This window comes from Calonectris borealis, chromosome 4 (assembly GCF_964195595.1).
Source record: "Calonectris borealis chromosome 4, bCalBor7.hap1.2, whole genome shotgun sequence".
In the NCBI taxonomy this organism is placed as follows: Eukaryota; Metazoa; Chordata; class Aves; order Procellariiformes; family Procellariidae; genus Calonectris; species Calonectris borealis.
In genome coordinates this window covers 37117526-37133850 of record NC_134315.1, presented here as the reverse complement: position 1 = coordinate 37133850, position 16325 = coordinate 37117526, and the positions used below count along the sequence as shown (strand labels likewise).

The 16325-nt window shown below is 37.8% G+C and overlaps 2 protein-coding genes across 12 annotated transcripts in view; one reads left to right on the top strand and one right to left on the bottom strand.

The window, feature by feature from the left end:
• The first annotated feature begins 15 nt into the window (after window positions 1–15).
• The window catches only part of PRIMPOL (primase and DNA directed polymerase), a 20103-nt gene continuing 3793 nt past the window's right edge, over window positions 16–16325 (top strand). For 3 of the 10 annotated variants that reach the window (XM_075149245.1, XM_075149241.1, XM_075149244.1), the window contains exons 1-9: window positions 75–913; window positions 1538–1615; window positions 3705–3889; window positions 4974–5065; window positions 6005–6146; window positions 7610–7757; window positions 12700–12990; window positions 14690–14852; window positions 16224–16321. In XM_075149245.1, the coding sequence (XP_075005346.1) occupies window positions 3710–3889; window positions 4974–5065; window positions 6005–6146; window positions 7610–7757; window positions 12700–12990; window positions 14690–14852; window positions 16224–16321 (1114 nt within the window). In that variant the 5' untranslated portion in view covers window positions 75–913; window positions 1538–1615; window positions 3705–3709. Of the gene's footprint in view, window positions 914–1537; window positions 1616–3704; window positions 3890–4066; window positions 4124–4973; window positions 5066–6004; window positions 6147–6628; window positions 7264–7609; window positions 7758–11380; window positions 11447–12699; window positions 12991–14689; window positions 14853–16223; window positions 16322–16325 lie in introns of those variants that run through there. The other 7 variants (XM_075149238.1, XM_075149239.1, XM_075149240.1 and 4 more) reach the window with 7 other exon arrangements.
• The window catches only part of CENPU (centromere protein U), a 20783-nt gene continuing 15449 nt past the window's right edge, over window positions 10992–16325 (bottom strand). For both annotated transcript variants that reach the window (XM_075149249.1, XM_075149250.1), the window contains one exon: window positions 10992–11440. In XM_075149249.1, coding sequence (XP_075005350.1) covers window positions 11276–11440 — 165 coding nt within the window. In that variant the 3' untranslated portion in view covers window positions 10992–11275. The remainder of the gene's footprint in view (window positions 11441–16325) is intronic.

The window sequence follows — 16325 nt, the reverse complement described above, 5'->3', positions numbered from 1 at the left end:
CCTCTGGCTCCTCCCCGCGCGGGGCGGGGGAGCCCGCCCGCCCCAACGGCACGTAGCTCAAACGCCTACGGCGGCAGCGCGCGGGCCATGGTGGTGAGTCGGTGTCGGCGAGGACTGCCGTCCCCATGCCCCCCGAGGCGGCTCGCGGCCCTGAGGGGAGGCGGCTCGCGGCCCTGAGGGGAGGCGGCGTGAGGCCGGGCCGGGCGCCATGGCTGAGGAGGCGCGCGGGGTGGCCGCCTGCCCTCCCTTCCCTTCCCCTCCCCGCGGCCTTACCGGCCGCCGCGGTGCCGTTACTCCCGCCGGTCCCCGTCTTCCTAGCGCGGGGCTTGCCGCAGCGAGCCGGGCCGGGCCGGGCCGGGCTCCTCGGGTGTGCTCCGTCACAGGGAGGACTGCCGTTAGGCCCCGATTACCCCCGCACCACGCGCGTGGGGGTGCCCACGCGAGCCTTAAGTGGGTTTGAGTGCTGAGCCTGTTAGAGCTGCCCGAGGGCGACGCGTTACGCCGCGCTTAATGCTGTCACGTTTGACTTCGTGTAACCCAAACCCTGTTGTTTTTTTGTTTTCGTTCCTCTGCGTGCTGAAAAAACCTTACCTTTCTGACAGCATGGTGGTTTATAAAGACAATCGCCATCTTGGGTGATCTGTGGGGATGACTACCAAATGAGAGGCTATCTTTCAGATTTCAGCGAGCTGGGTAAGCGCGGATGTACTGGACTGTGTCAGAGCAGGGCCTTCCACCTACGGCGGGGTTTATCTCCCACCACTGCATGATGAAAGCTCGGAAATCGTAGAGCCGACCGGCAAATGTGGCCTGAATATACCTTCCTGCTAGCGTCCTGCTGCCCTGCCGTTCAGCCTTACACAGCGGCTCTCTGGAGCTGAGGGCTGGTTTCAGCTTCATCATCAACTTTCAGGTCAGTTAGTTTCATATTTGTACATTGACCTTCGGTAGCAGGAGTCAGAGTAAGTTTAACATTAGAAACCGATTTTTCCAGCTTCTCACAACAGGCACTGTTTTTTGAGGTCTTATCGCCAGATCTAATATCCTGCATTTTGCACGAAATTCCTCAAATCTTAATTGTAGATACTACAAATCTAGTAGGAGCACAAGATGAAAATTTGATGCTCCTTGGTTTTGTTGAGGGAAGATGAGTAGTGTTTGTCAGTATGCCACGGTTCAGCTCAGCATAAAAGGATAACTAAGCCAATTTTCACTAACGTTAAGAAATTTAGCACTAGGGAGAAAGTTATTTAGTATGTTCTTCTAAGGCTGAATCAGTAGCTGGGAGAAAATCTCATTAGCGTTGAGGAGCATGAATTCTGCCATAGAGCTATGTTGCATGATACATACTGGCCAGGAAACCAACTATCACGTTATTTTGAGCAGTGGTTGATTTGCATGTCTAAGCTTCGTTTCTCAGCAGGTGTGGATAGTGTGTTTTGTCCATAATTGTTTAAGTATGCTTTTTTTTTTTTTAACAAAAATGTAGGGACACATATGATGAAATCATGCATTTGTGTTTGTCTTTCCCCTGTAGCACAAGGGAGAAAATTGCCATTTCTGAAATGGTGAATCCGTTTGTTTAAAAAAACCCACCAACCAACAACCATCTAAGGTATAAAAATACAAGATGTCCACTATCCTCATCACTAAAAAAGAAATAGTCTTCCATCAAAGAGGAGGAATAAAATAGCAAGTTCTTATAACAAGATAACATTTCTCCCAGAGTCTTCATGCGATCATCCTGCTGAGTCAAAAACACTGATGTCCAAACATGCTGGTGACAAAATTTCTTTCTGGCACATAAAATAAAAATAATTAACTCCCCTTACTTCTGGTGGGACAACAGAGAGGACAATGAAGTGGGAATTTCACAGTAAGGCTAGTCTGTAGTTACACCTCGTCTGTAGGTGTGAATTGTACATGCTCTAAATAGATGTGTTGTGATAGGCATAGCTGGTACAGGAACTGACGTTACCTTGAAAAGACCCAATGCGTTGGGCTGCTGAGAATCCAAGAGTGTTTGGCCTGCAAGAACGGTGACAGATCTCTCAGTTTAAAGAAAGGGTCATCAGCCTTCTCCCAGGTTCAGATATCCTCCCAGCTGTGTTTCTGCAAAAATATGTCCTGATCTAACTAGGAAGTTTAAAATGAGTAGAGAATTATGGGAGTTGTCCTTCTCTTCCCTTCTTTTTAATGGTTACCTTGTGGGAGAGTGCTGTTGTAGGGAATGTCTTTTGCACCCAATTAATTTACAACAGAGCGAACAGCATCAAAATGAAACTGAGGGTTCTGCTAGCACTTCTGAGAAATGCTGATTGCTGTCTATAATTTCATTTTTCATTCCCAAAGAAGAAATTAATTGCAAGAAAAGGAAGGGAGTGGAGGAAGTTCACAGGTCAGGAGATAATATATAGATATAGTATGTTTGACCCCTGTAAGAGAAAAAACATTCTGTTATTTAGACTTGACATAGGCACTAAACTATCAAACGCAGGCAGGCTTAGATGTACCATGGGCAGAAATGGAGGTGTCCTGGAACCTTTGTTGTGGAAAACTTGTAGGGGGATTCAGAGGATCTAAAATTTGGGCTTTGGGGCCCACAAGAGTATTTAAATACTTAAACGCACCTTGTGGATCCAGCTTGCTAAAGGTTTGAATACTTCTAAGTAGAGTCAGTTTCATTTTTATCTTTCATTGCAACTGGGAGGTGGTTTTGAGACCCAAGGGTTGGTAACTGGTTACGCTGGGCAGAACAAAAAGACGCATCTTCATTTTTTTTCACTTTCTGCCCCTCTGCCTCTGTTTCACAGTTTGTTAGCAGTGCTCTTCACTGATTTGCAGGTGTTCAGGAGAGCAGTGCTCTTCACTGATTTGCAGGTGTTCAGGAGAGCAATGAATTTTCCCAGAAAAAAAGTTGATGATACTTACAAATAATTATATGAGTGTTAATGTGCATTTATGCTTTACTACATTACTTTGTAGCATTTGGGTTACTTTATGTGACTGAAGTTTAAAAGTTGCAAGATAGCAAGCATTACCGCATCACATGCTATTTCTTGAAAAGAGATAAGATTGCTATCTTAAGTTTGCAAGAAAGTACATGAGATTTTAAAGCAGGCGAAAGTATTACTGATCAATAGCGAAGGTCAACGGTGGAGAATGGAGCCCTCATTTTGGATTTCAGTTCTTTTACTTTGAGATGCAGAGCTCAGAGCTAGAGTCACTGAAATCTTAATTTTTCTCAGGAACTCAAGTGCTGTACTACCCATACAAATTAATGATCTCATTTGTCTCTCCCACCATAAAGCAGAAATAATAGTATTTTTTCACTCCTTACTAATGTTGTGTGGCTAATTAACACAGTTTGTGTACTTTTTGAGGAGGAATGTAATACCATTCTGTAAACAAAAATTAAACTTCTTAGGCCTTCCCTTAATGTGTCTATTCTGTTGTGTTTATCTTTGATAGTATTAATATGAAGATCTTTTACTTCCAAATCTGTGTGGAAAGACTTAATGTTAAAATGAGTGTCATAGGTATCACCAAGGCTGGGTGTTGATTTGGAATATTGGCTACTCTCAGTTAATAGATGAAGTACGCTCAACAAAACCAGAATCAAAAGTAGTGATGAGCACAGAAGATATTAAAAGTGAGTCACAAACAGAAGTTGATACTGATTTGACTATTTGTAATTGCTTTAGGATAAATGAAGAGAAAATGGGAAGAAAGACTGAAGAAAGTGGAAGAACTAGCATCTCACTATGAAAGAAACCCTCTTCCTCCAGTTTATAGACCAAAACTGTCCAAACCCTTTCTGCCATCCTCTGTTTGGAAAATATTTTGTCGTCAGGCTGAAGCTTTCAATTATGTAAAAACCTGCAAAGAGGTAAATTATTTGTTAGTTGAATGTCTCTACTCTTTGGGTACTTTCAAGGTTGAACTTAACTTAAAAGCTTAGTTAACAGTAAAGTCTATGAGATTGCAAGATGGTTTTTTTCTTTCTTTTTTTTTCTTCTCCACAATCCTGAAACAGCAAGTTGGTTTTTTTTTTTTGCCTTTGTAGGAGATCATGCTACACTGGACGTAGCTCTAAGAAGTACTAGTTCTAACATACGAATTGGTATGTGGTGCCGACATCTAACAGTAAAGGAGCTTTTTGGTAACGTTGTAGTGATAGATTTGCTCCTTTTGAAGATAAGGAAACGGTCAAGGTTGGCAGGAGAATGGGAAGGTAGTGAGAGTTGAGTAGGAAGAAAGGAGAAAAAAACTGAGGAAGAAAAAGAGAGAAACAGGAGGCAGAGACAAAATGAAAACAATACAACTCACCAATGGCATCAGAGTAGCAAGTTCAGATGATAAGAAGTGATGAGCTAAATAAATATTATGCAAAATGTATTCTGTCTTTTCAGTTCTCTGCATTTAATACTTTTCAAATTGATTGCTGCTTTTAAAGAAAGTAGCAGGGTTTCTTCCCACTGTTTTAGGCGTTTAAGCAGTCCTGACAGTCTGTTTTCCAAAGTGCACTCTCACTGGCTTGGCAGTGGGTTTCTTTCTTTGTTTTCTTTTCAGATTTCCATTTGTGGATTTAAATAATACAGAGTGTAAAGAATGTTTGCTATAAAGCCATATGCTGCCATCATATTCATAAGACTGTTCCTTTCAGGACATTGTTCCTCCTGCTGTTAGATGCACTTGCCACTGATCAGAAGAAAGATGACTTTACAGAGAAAACAGAGTTTACATTAATGCACAGCAAAGAAAAGCTTCAATTTTTACTCATGTAACTGAAATCAGAATGATGTTCTTAATTAAAAACAGATGCTACTTGGGTTGAAAAAGGATAAGTGATCTACTTACAGTATTCTAATATCTATTGACCTTTGACCAAAGAAATTAATGTCAGATAGGAACTTCTGAAGACTTTAACTGGTTCTTTGAATAAAAAAACTTCAATGTTTTTGTTTTAAAAGGATGTTCATGTATTTGCCTTAGAAAAGAACATACAAAGTGGACAGAGGTTTTACCTTGTGACAACATATAATGAACTTTGGTTTTATTACACGTGAGTATTTGAAAAGGTACCCTATATGTTATTATAAGATAGTAGTATACTGGATATACTGTTATCTAGTAGTAGCTGTTACTGGATAGCTATTCCCAGTAGCCATCTGCTGCTCTGATAGCACAGAGCTGTAATGGGTGGCCTGACATTTGATCTTGGCCATGGGGAAAATCTTCATAAGGACAAACCAATCTGTTCTATAGTGGGTTTCAACTTTCTTTTGAGTTGCAGACTGCCATTATTTCCTGTGAATTAAGGGCCCCGTTTACTGAACTTAAATCTAATAGCACTAGATTTGCTTTCGCTGACAGCTTTCCTCAGGAGATCATACCAACACAAACGTATTTCTATGATTAGTCATATATCAGTTTAAATAGGCATTAATATAAATGTCCAGTTACTGATTTATGGTTTTGTATGTGCATGATGTAGTTTCAAGTATCGACAATTTGATCATGCACTGAACTTTTTTTCCCAATGTTTTGTTTTACAATAAATCCAAGAGTCAATTTTTATATGGAAAGTAAACTTGATTTTTTCCCTCAATTTGAAAATGAGATTAATTTTTAATTTAGTAGGAGAAAAGTCTATGTAATCTCATTTTTAGCGCTTAAGACATATGAGTGATAACTTAGTAAGTTTTCTACTGTAGTGTCCATCATTCCTTAAATTCTCAACAGCATTTCTGTTGTCAGTATTTATTGTAAAACTTGGGTGGGATGGGGAGGAGAAAACTTTACAAACTTAAGTTCTAGGCCAGACAAATATCTTTGTTGATAATTGATGCTGAAGTTAGTTACAAATTTTTCAAAGCATTTTTAAATATGGGTGGTTGACTGAAAGATAAAAGAATATTTAGAACTTGTGGGATCCTTGTTGGCAACTGATAAGTATGTATAATGTTTATCACGAAAGGTTGTGATTTTTGTTTTTCCTTAGGAAAGGTTATAAAACAAGTCTTATGCATTGCTATGAAGTAATTCCTGAAAAAGATGCTTGCAAACTTTATTTTGATTTGGAGTTCTACAAACCAGCAAATCCTGGTGCAGATGGCAAGAGTATGGTTGCGAAGTTAATTGAGGTAAACTGAAGCAAAATGATGTTGTAGATTAATGTGAATTTGTTGTTGATTTAATATGAAACCAACGTATTTACCACTTTATCTTGATTATTCTGTAGTAAAATGAAAAAGAATTGTAGACATAGTGGTTATTTTTAATGAAGTAAAAAGTACTGTTTTAATTAAAGCAAAGGTTCTTTCCTTTAAGTGAAAGGAAAAAATAGAGAACGACTGTTGCTGAAATGTTTGTATTCACTGTAGGTCTACTGGTATGATAAGTTTGCTTTTGCAGATTGTTTTATGTGCTCTGCCACTTCTAAGCTGTAAAACTGAAGGGATGTTTAGGTATTCTTCAGAATAGCATCAATAAAAGTTCCATTCAGATATTCCTCAGTTCATTTCCTTTGCCAGCTGGTGCAGTCATATATCAAGGCTTAGATAAATCCCTCCTGATTTTAGCTATCTTCAGATGGCAGTTCATTATAGTTGAGTTAAATGATGATGTAGAGAACATCAGGTGGCTGCACTTACCAGTTTGGTAGCTAAAGTTAAATGTCTTTGCTAATTATCAATTTTATTAAATGGGCAAATTTCCATTCTATTGCAAATTTGGTTGAAAAATGAGCTCCACCGCAAATTCAATATGACAGAGGTGGAAGATAAAGCAGGTTTTTAGAAGAATATCTTCTGTTCCAATAAAATCTCTTTGTGAGCGGCCATTTATTTGTGAGACTTCTGATGCTTACATGTCTCTAGCTAGAAAGGAAAGAAAGAAAAAGATGATTGAAGTCGTTGCTTCATAAAGAACCCTTCATTGATACAGAATCCAGAGGGGTTTACTCCATTGTGGATCAATTCTGAAATCTAGAGATTCCTCAGGTTAAGAAGAGAACTTTGGATTTGCTGGGTGGGGGATCTCAGATGCTAAAATCCTAAGCTCCCAGACCCTTCGATTCTGAGTCCCAGTCTTAAACATGAATAATCACAAGCTTAGCTTATAGAACGTTTTTTGATCTATTTTAGAGCCAGACATCTTATGTTTTCTGCTTAGTTAGTTAGTACCAATGAATTTTAAATCATAACAGTGAATTAGCCTACCAACACTTTGTATCCTGATAGCCTCTGTCTTCCATTCTAGGTAAGCCTGCATTACAAACATTGTCACTGTGGGTGTGAACTGCTTTGTGATGGAAAAAAACAGAAGATAAAGCCACTAAATTAGACTTTGACCTGAAAAACTGAAAATCTGCTTAGCTTATCACTGAGTGATTCAGTGACTTGCTTATTTCAGGAAATACAGTCTATGTCAAATTTGGTTAAAATTTGCTATGTTATGATCTAGTTTGAATTAAATTAATTGTATGCTCAAAATGAGAAAAAAAGCCTTGAAAAAAAGATGTAGAATCTGCATTTGTGTTAGGTTTTATAGATACCACTATTAAAAATGCTAGAGAAAATAGCCTAATCAATGTTTGTAATTTCAGCTTGTCAGCCAAAAATTAAAGGAACTTTATGATGTAAATTGTTCAGCCAAAGATGTCTTGAATCTAGATTCCAGTACTGATGAAAAATTTAGTCGACATTTGATATTTCTACCCCAAAAGACTGTATTTAAGGATAATATTCATGTTGGTAAGTGAGTTCTTTTCTCTTATACCTAGAAATAAAAGGTGAAGTTTTGACTTTGTACAGTGCCATCTCATATTTGAATATTTATTTTAATGGAATTATATGTGGAAACAAATAAGTATTCCCTGCAGATATGACTACCTACCTAACTCATCTTCTACTTCCTTTTTCTATAACTAGCATTTATGTTTGCAAAAATGTAACCTTTTTTGTGCCTGTATGTTTTATTTACAAAACTACTGGCAAGACTGGCTTTTGTCTTGAAAATTGTTTTACGGTGTGACTATGACTCCTTAATTTTCAGGTTAATGTCAGTCTTAACAATTAAAGCTACAATTATTGGCTCTAAATACGGTTGGTTTGTGCTCAGCACGGGGTCGGAAAGGCAGGACAAAGATGCTTTCAAGCCACCTGTGCATAAACATGATTAAGAGAAAGCCAAAAGCAATTTTAATTGTTGATGTAAGTTGGGATTTCATGGGATATGGCAACTCCAAAACAAAGAATTGACAGTTCAGGGTTGTCTTGACTCCATTTTTAAAAGAAGTATAATAATACCTCCTCACGTCACAAAAGTATTTTGAACATACTTTTAAAATACTGTTTGTGAAGCATTGAGGTGCTAGTGGTGAGCATTAAGAAAAGTTAATGTTGAAATTCATAATTTCTTCTTCTTGTATATATATTCTGTATGGTGTGCAGTAAAGCAGGCTTATAGACATACATTGAACAATGAGGGCACTGAATATCAGCTGAGTTTTGTCTGAGTGAAGCAGGAACTTACGGGAAACAGCTTGCCCAGTGGTGGAATTAAAATCTCTATCAGTCTACAAATGCAGAAGTTTGGGTTATTTGACATTGCACCTGCAGCCTTGGTTTTGTCATTTCTTAAATCTGAGTGTTTGATTTTGTAACCTTTGTTCCTTATTGTGTTTGTTTCAAACAAACAAATAGGGTGAGGGAGAGGAAGCAGAAATGCTGTTATATAGTACCATATTAATAATCTCATGGGTTATTAGAAGGGGTAAAATTTAGATTTGTGACATTTAGCTCTACTGTTTGTGTTCAGGAGGAACTGTGACAACAGCAGCAGGATTACATGTATCAGAGAGAAAGAAATTATGTGCTTTGTTACTGGGTTTCCACTGGCAGTAGAATAGGAAGAGTTGAGGATATTGGGTTCATAATTTTGGTCCCACTCAGGTTCCCACTATTATTCTGCTGTCTGCTTGGTCACAATCTGTCTGACTGTCTTCATGCCCAATCTTTCTTTTCCTTTCTCACCCTTACCTCTTTTTCTAGCTCTGCACCTTCCCTCATTCCACTGTTGAGTAAAGCTTATACTGTATTTCTTCTTTTTTTATACCTCCTGTGTTTTTAAGTAGCTTTTTACTGTGCACTGTGTATGTCCTAGCAGGGGATTGTAGAGAGCACAGGGAAGATGGGCTCTTTGCTTTTAGTGCTTAATGCATAGTGACGCTGTCATTAATGACACAGTGCTGGGCTACTTTCTAGCCCAGTACAGCATTAGAGAAAATCTTATTTTCCTTTCCAATTGCCTAGTTATTTCATGGGGAGAACACATGTACTGTTGGATTAAAGTTGTGTAGGATTGACACGTTTTGTGTTGCTCTGAGGAATCGTCTATGAAAGGTCTCATCAGCATGAACAGCTGGAGGAGTAGAGCAAACTGTAAGGAGAGGCTGGATTTTCTAGGCCTGCGTGCATGTACAAAATTTTTTTCCCCAAATATTTTTAATATATGCACGTGGTCCATGGCCTAAGCATCACTTCAGGCCGAAATTCAAATCATTACTCCAACACAGAGGCCATAGGATTTCTCAGAACCAATTTTTTTCAGCTTTTTTTGACATTAAAAAACGTATTTCTCATTCTTAGGAGCAGTGGAATCTGTGTCCCTAAACCTTTTGAGGAATAGCTCACATGGCAAGCTAAGCAGATTGTCAAAGTTATAAGCCAATACTTATAATATTGGCTGCCAGCCCCAAGCGTGACACAGAGCAGTTATTGCTTAAGTGACACTGTGGTAACAGCTGCAAACCCCAAAGATTTAAATGGGATTACTGCAATTTTTAGTTCAAAAGTACGGTCTTTAACTCCTCTGCCACTATAAAACATGGATGATAAATAATTTGGTATGACAGCAATTTTAGCTTGTGATCTTGATAACTAAATTACATTAGTCAGTTCTTTCACTAGAAGCTTGAACTGTTTATTCTAGTCCACTAGTTAAGTGTTCTGCGTCTCCACTGTGGTGTGAATTTGACATGTTTACTGTCAGACTTAAAATATATTTAGAGATTGTGTAATCGTGTTCTGCCTTTGCCTTTTCAAAAAGATGTTGAAGCTGCAGTAAAAACTTTTTTTTAATAGAGTTATGTAAATGTCAGCGTTAAATTTGTGCATGTTACCAATAATATTATACTCTAGACTTTTCATTAATGCATTTTAGTAATGTGCTTGACAAACCTGGCTTAAAGTTTAATAGCTTTGTACTTTGTGCAAAATATTCTGCTGTAGGAAATAACTAAGAATGCAGATAACTTCATAAACTAATTTCACAGAATCTCTATGAAAATGTATATATTCTTTGAGGTGACGGAAAGGTTTTGTCTAATATTAAACTTAAAAGGGTTAGTATATTTTTCAGACACATTCAAGTGTTGTCTTTTTTTAAAATTCATAATTGTGGTGAATGAAAATTACTTTAAGATGAGTTAGTGGTATTTATGTGGGATAAACTAGAATATGAACTATCACATCTTGGATGATACTGTATCATAAGCATTTTATGTCAGGAGTCATGCACAAAGTGCATGGGCTTAAAATTAAATATGATTAAAAACTTTTAGTATATAATATTTGGAATTGGTTACTAGTTAGAATTAAAATACAGGGACTGAGTTCATAGCTCATGTAAGAAAGCACAGGAGATAATGTAGGTCCACAGGAAAGCTGTGGAGACCAATGAATTTACATTGACAAATCCCAAATATAAAAATACAAAATACAGTCAAGGATCAAAAGTGTGAAATGTAGAGTTTGGTTCCCACGTCTGACCAGTTAGAAGAAATGGGAAGAGAGAAAACAAAGGTGTGCGTGAATGATAAAGAACTAACTCCCAAAATAGTCTTTCACTGACAGAACCCTTGCTGTTCTGACACCAGAGTGATTGTTACTTAATTACACACACAAAAAAAGGAAGTGGTCACCCAGGACTTTTAAAGATACTTTAACTTTTATGGTACTTGAAATAAATTTCAGTTCTGAAATAGGTACATATTCTCCCTGAACTGAAGATCCGACTAACTATTGTTATAAACCTAAGAAGTTCTGTGTGCATATTTGAGCACACAGGGTTAAAACGCTGTCTGTGACTATGAATCATCTGTATGCCTCAGTAGTCCTGTAATGAATTATGAGGATGGTGATGTTGACGCTTGATACCCTGAGTCATTCTGCTGATCTGTGGCCTAGGAAGACTGATACTTCATGTTCTTTCAGGTTCCCCACTGAAGCTTCATCCAACAACTGCAGAATCCTCCTTGCCAGTATTCCTTCCACCTCATAGTTTTTCTTCCATGTCTGTATTTATTCTGTTCTCTTCTGCAAGTGATTTGGCCGTGATTTTTATTTGTCTGTCTTTGGTTACCATCTAGCAGAGCCTGGAGGTACAATGGGAGTTGAATTACAATACTGGGAGTTTGAAAAGTCATTACACAATACTTTTGTAAAAGTAGTTTGTTGTTCAAGTAAGCCCTGGTCAAACTCTTACATCAGTTAACACACTGTGAAGCTGCAAGTAAACCTTTTTAATCATTCTGAAAGTGAAATTAAGGAAAGCAGTAGTGAGAGGGACAATCACAAGCTCTTCAGAATCCTAAATCTGAGGTTGTTAATGTCATCGCATGCTGTCATTAACTACTGCAAAAATATTCAGCTAAATGATTAAAAACTGCCTATGGTTGGATAAAAAAATAAGTTGTGTAATAGCAAAGCTATATGAATGCTTTATTCATGTATTGAAGAGTTTCACTAAGTGGTACTTGAAATATTAAATCAAACTACATTTTATAAAGGACCTTGAGTACTTTTTTTTTTATATCACTGTCATTAACAAAGTGGTCCTACGTTAAACATTTGAATAAATCTAGTCTAACAGCCCAGTTCATACGCAGAAATGTTCCTGCGAAGCTAGCGTGAAGACCCAAACTGAACTTGTTCAGTAAGTTTCTGACATTCTAGTGGAAAAATTCAGGTTCACAGAAATTTCAGTGCAAAAGTTTTCCTCATATTAATCATTAAGTCAAGATCGTTTGTGCTCCAGGCATGGGAGCAGCTTGAGATCTTGTCTGTCAGAGGCTTTAATAACGGCAGTGGTACAGGTGATGTGATGGCTAGAAGTAGTTATTTTGAAAGATACAAAAGACATTTATTTCAATTTTGCACTTTTATCTGGGACTTTGAATTTAGTTTGGGAAACTGTAGTGACAGCCTATGCATTTCTGTTTCGTTATGTTGTCTTTATTTCTAATGAGGTGATTGCCAAGCCAACTTGATTCTCAGTTCCCTCTGTTCTCAGGAGTAAAATTGCAAAGGGGAAGATTGTGGCTGTGTGATACCCTTAATATATGCACAACCATTTATTTTCTTGTATCTTAAAAAAAAAAACACTTTAGTAAAACTTCTTGCCAAGCATGGGTTTCTTAGTTACTAACCAGAACCATTTTGTGCACTGGGCTGCTCTAAAAGATTTTTTTAAAAAAATCCAGAAGGGGAACCCCCCCCCCCCCCCCCCCCCAACCTCCAACCACTTCCATCTTGGCTGTTTTGAAAAATGTTTGCATAGGAACTGTTAAGTTCTTTCTTGACTAATAAATGACGTTATCTGCTTTTGGGGTTTTTTTGTTTGTTTGTTTTTAAGGTAACTTTGTGAGAACCATTTTGCAGCCTGCCATAAGGTTAATGGAGAGTAAAGCTGCTGTTGTAATTCCAGAAGAAGGAGCAGGACATATTTTCCAGTGTTCTGCAGAAGCAGTTGGATTAGATGGTTCTCTTACAAACCTCACAGCTGTCAAAGATGCTTCCAAAGGCTGGCCAGCTGTTGCTCGTGAAACAAAAGAGATGGATACATCACACCAGGGAGAAAATTCGGAATTTTCCTTTCTAATAGTAAATGATAAAGAAGGAGACAAGCAACTTTTTGTGGATCTAGGTAAATACAAGAAGTTACTTTAAACCTTTTTGGGATGCAACAAAGGTTAAGAAATGAGATGTTCCTTAATGTTTGATTACATACAGTAAGAACAACAGTGTTCTTATTGTTGTCCCTACGGTCAGAATTTAAACCAAATACAATACGTGCTGAAACTGTGATCATAAATGCTGTACTTCGAAGGCGCCTCAGATTCTTGGTCCATGGAACTTCTTATATTACATTTAATTATTTTGTTCTGAAGTTTGAAGAAACTCTTGCCACACAAGACTCTCTAATTAATTTTGTTCCTAAGAACTTTGTGCTCCTATTTGGATTAAAAGAGGGTAGTATATACTGCATTTTTGTCATTTCAGTTGAATTAGAAGTTGCTTAATTATGGACCAAGTCGTACAGGTGTGGCCTTCTGTATTGTTCTACATGTATGAATTGAGCCTTCTTCCCCTGTTTGGAATGGCAGTTGTTGGGTGTTAATGACAGAATAACAAAAACTTCACGCCCCAGTTGCGCGTAACCTATTCATGATATTAAAATGTTAAAAATCTCCAGGAGCACAACGCCCATGGTCAAACTAAAGTTTGAAAGTTCCACCCTTCTCCATCCCCATATCTGCTTTTTGCCCTCTGTCAGTGAAATGGAAATAGCTTAGCACGCTTTTGTACAGCAGTGTTTTATGTACCTGAGGACTGTTTATCATGTTTTTCCTCAGACTTCTCTGAAGAACCCCCACTTCTCCATGTTCTCATGGAATTCAGGATCACTTTTGTTGCTGGCCTCTTCAGTGTGTCTGATTTGTTGAAACATAAATCCCAAAGTTGGGCCTCTATTAGGCTTCTCCATTACTGATTCAGAAGGATTACTTTGCACCTACTGTTCAAAATTCCTTCAAGCATATTTGTGAATGGAAATAAAAAAAACCACAAATTGTTTACTGTGTCGCTTCACCTTTTAAGAATTTGATGTTAGTCCCCAAAAATTAACCGTCCTCAATATTTATGTTACACACATTACCTCAAAACTGGAAGGCTAAAATCAAAATAGCTGGAATACTGAGTTACATCACGAGGCTGCAGTGATAGAAAGGGATGTGTCATTCTTGTTGTGTGAGAGCTTTTTATTTCTTTATCTTCATGAAAACTAAATGTAGCCCAGAAATAATGCACCCACCTCCTCAATACATTCTTAGACAGATCAGGCAATGTTTACAATACCTGTTCATTTTTTTGTTGTTTGTTTTTGAGATTGGAATTAAATTTTCCTGATACAAAATTCACAGCGTGCTACACACAAGTGGTGTCTGGTACACAAAAACCAGGAAGTTTGATGAATATGAAGTACTTGCCGGTTAAAGTAATTGTGTGGCTTTTTATGCTTAGCTGAATTTCACAAAGTTAATGTGAAAGCACCATTTTTATATACTGAAAGAAGCTTTTAGCAATGATAACGGCAAAAGGATTAAATGCCTGTGTAGAGGTGTTGAGTGTTTGTCTTAATTCTTCTAGAACATAAAAATGTACATGTGTGCATGATCTTGCTTTGTGGCATTTTTTCTATGGGAGGTGAGCTGAAGTCAGTAAGAGTTTTTGTCCATTCCTTAGAGTCTTAGCTGGGTCTAAGGAAAATTGTTTAATTTGCAAGTACTAAGTATCTTAAGTCCTAGCCATCATTGTTATGTTAAGAAATATTTGTTTTCCTGTAGGAGTTTATACAAGGAATAGAAATTTCCGGATGTATAAATCATCAAAAGCAGGAAAAAATGTGATTCTGAAGATAGCAGAGGATAATAAGTTTGTCCCTAACTGTGAAGAGAATGTTTCCTTGGAAGAAGCGTATTTTCTTTCCTCTTTGATCTGCAACATTAGGTAATTGTTTAATTCAGGTGGAATTTAAAATATTTTTAGATACATATTTTGGTGATTTTTCTCCTGCAGCAGTTATGAATAACTACTATCAACGGGCAGTTATTCCATGAACATTGTTACAGTGTAATTTCGGAGTTTCCAGTAGAATTCCTTGTTTTTGAAGAAAAGCTTTCTTGGGACTTTTTTTTTTTTTTCTTTTTAAACCTACCTTCAAATGTTTAAAGACAGAGAACATGGTACAGCTTCTGAGTTGTGCCTCATTTCTCTATACACACTGAAAATGCTGAAATTTAACCATTATTAAGTTTGGTCAGATTCTGTATAGTTCTGAAAGGAAAAATTACAGATTCCCAGTCAATTAAATATAAAGTGTCTAAATATTTTCTGAAGTATGAAAAAATATAAAAAGGATTTTTGTACATGTTCACTTGCATACCAGATTTCCCATTTGGCACAGATACCTCCTTAGGCTAGATACTGGTACATGCAATAATCAAGTTTTCTGTATCTAATCTAAACCTCCGATATATCATGCCCTGCACTGATTGTATCTTAAGATAGTCCTAATCATTACTGCAGCAGAAAGAAGGTTAAAATGGTACATCCATCTGCATGATATTATGTGTAATATTTTTATTACAAACATATATTTGTCATGACTTCAGTTTTTATATCCTGAAACATTCATTGTCTTGAACTGATGCCACTAGCGCTGTAGCATAAGCTGTGTAGGGTATTCAGATCACAGGTGTCAGCTGAGTCTGTCATATATATGGATGAGAAATTCTGCTCTGTTGACTTTAGTCTTCTGTGATCATCTGGCTTCCAGCTAGTAATATGGCAAGGAAAAGCAAAACAAAAAAAGGTTGAAACCTTTCAAAGGGTATATATGGATAAATATTACATCTAGAGCAAATACTGCAGCGGACCAGACTGAGTGTGCACCAGCAGTCTTTAAATGGCTGGGTCCTGGGATTTTTGCCACAGACTGAGTGTGGACCAGCAGTCTTTAAATGGCTGGGTCCTGGGATTTTTGCCAGGAAACAAATTTTGCTGTTCTGAAGGAGGAAACCTTGCCCTCTGCTAGTGTAAGTCAGAGGAAACTGTCAAAATGAGAAGAAAAAATGCTATAGGGACAGTGAACGGTAGCACACAGAATCACAGGATGGCTGAGGTTGGCAGGGACCTCTGGAAGTCGTCTGGTCTAACCCCCCTGCGCCAGCAGGGCCACCTAGAGACAGTGGCCCTGGGCTATATCATGTTATGCCACACTATGTTATGTTACAGAATGTTACAGTATGTATTCTTACAACATATGATGTTATGCTGTAAGAATCACACATTTTCCTTTGTATTCTCTCTTTTCTTCAGAGCGAAGGATGACACAAAAGTTCTATCATCTGGCTTTTCAGAGGAGGAGAGAAAAATGTCTGCTTTTTTAAACAGTAAAACTACCAGAAGCAGTAGAGGTAC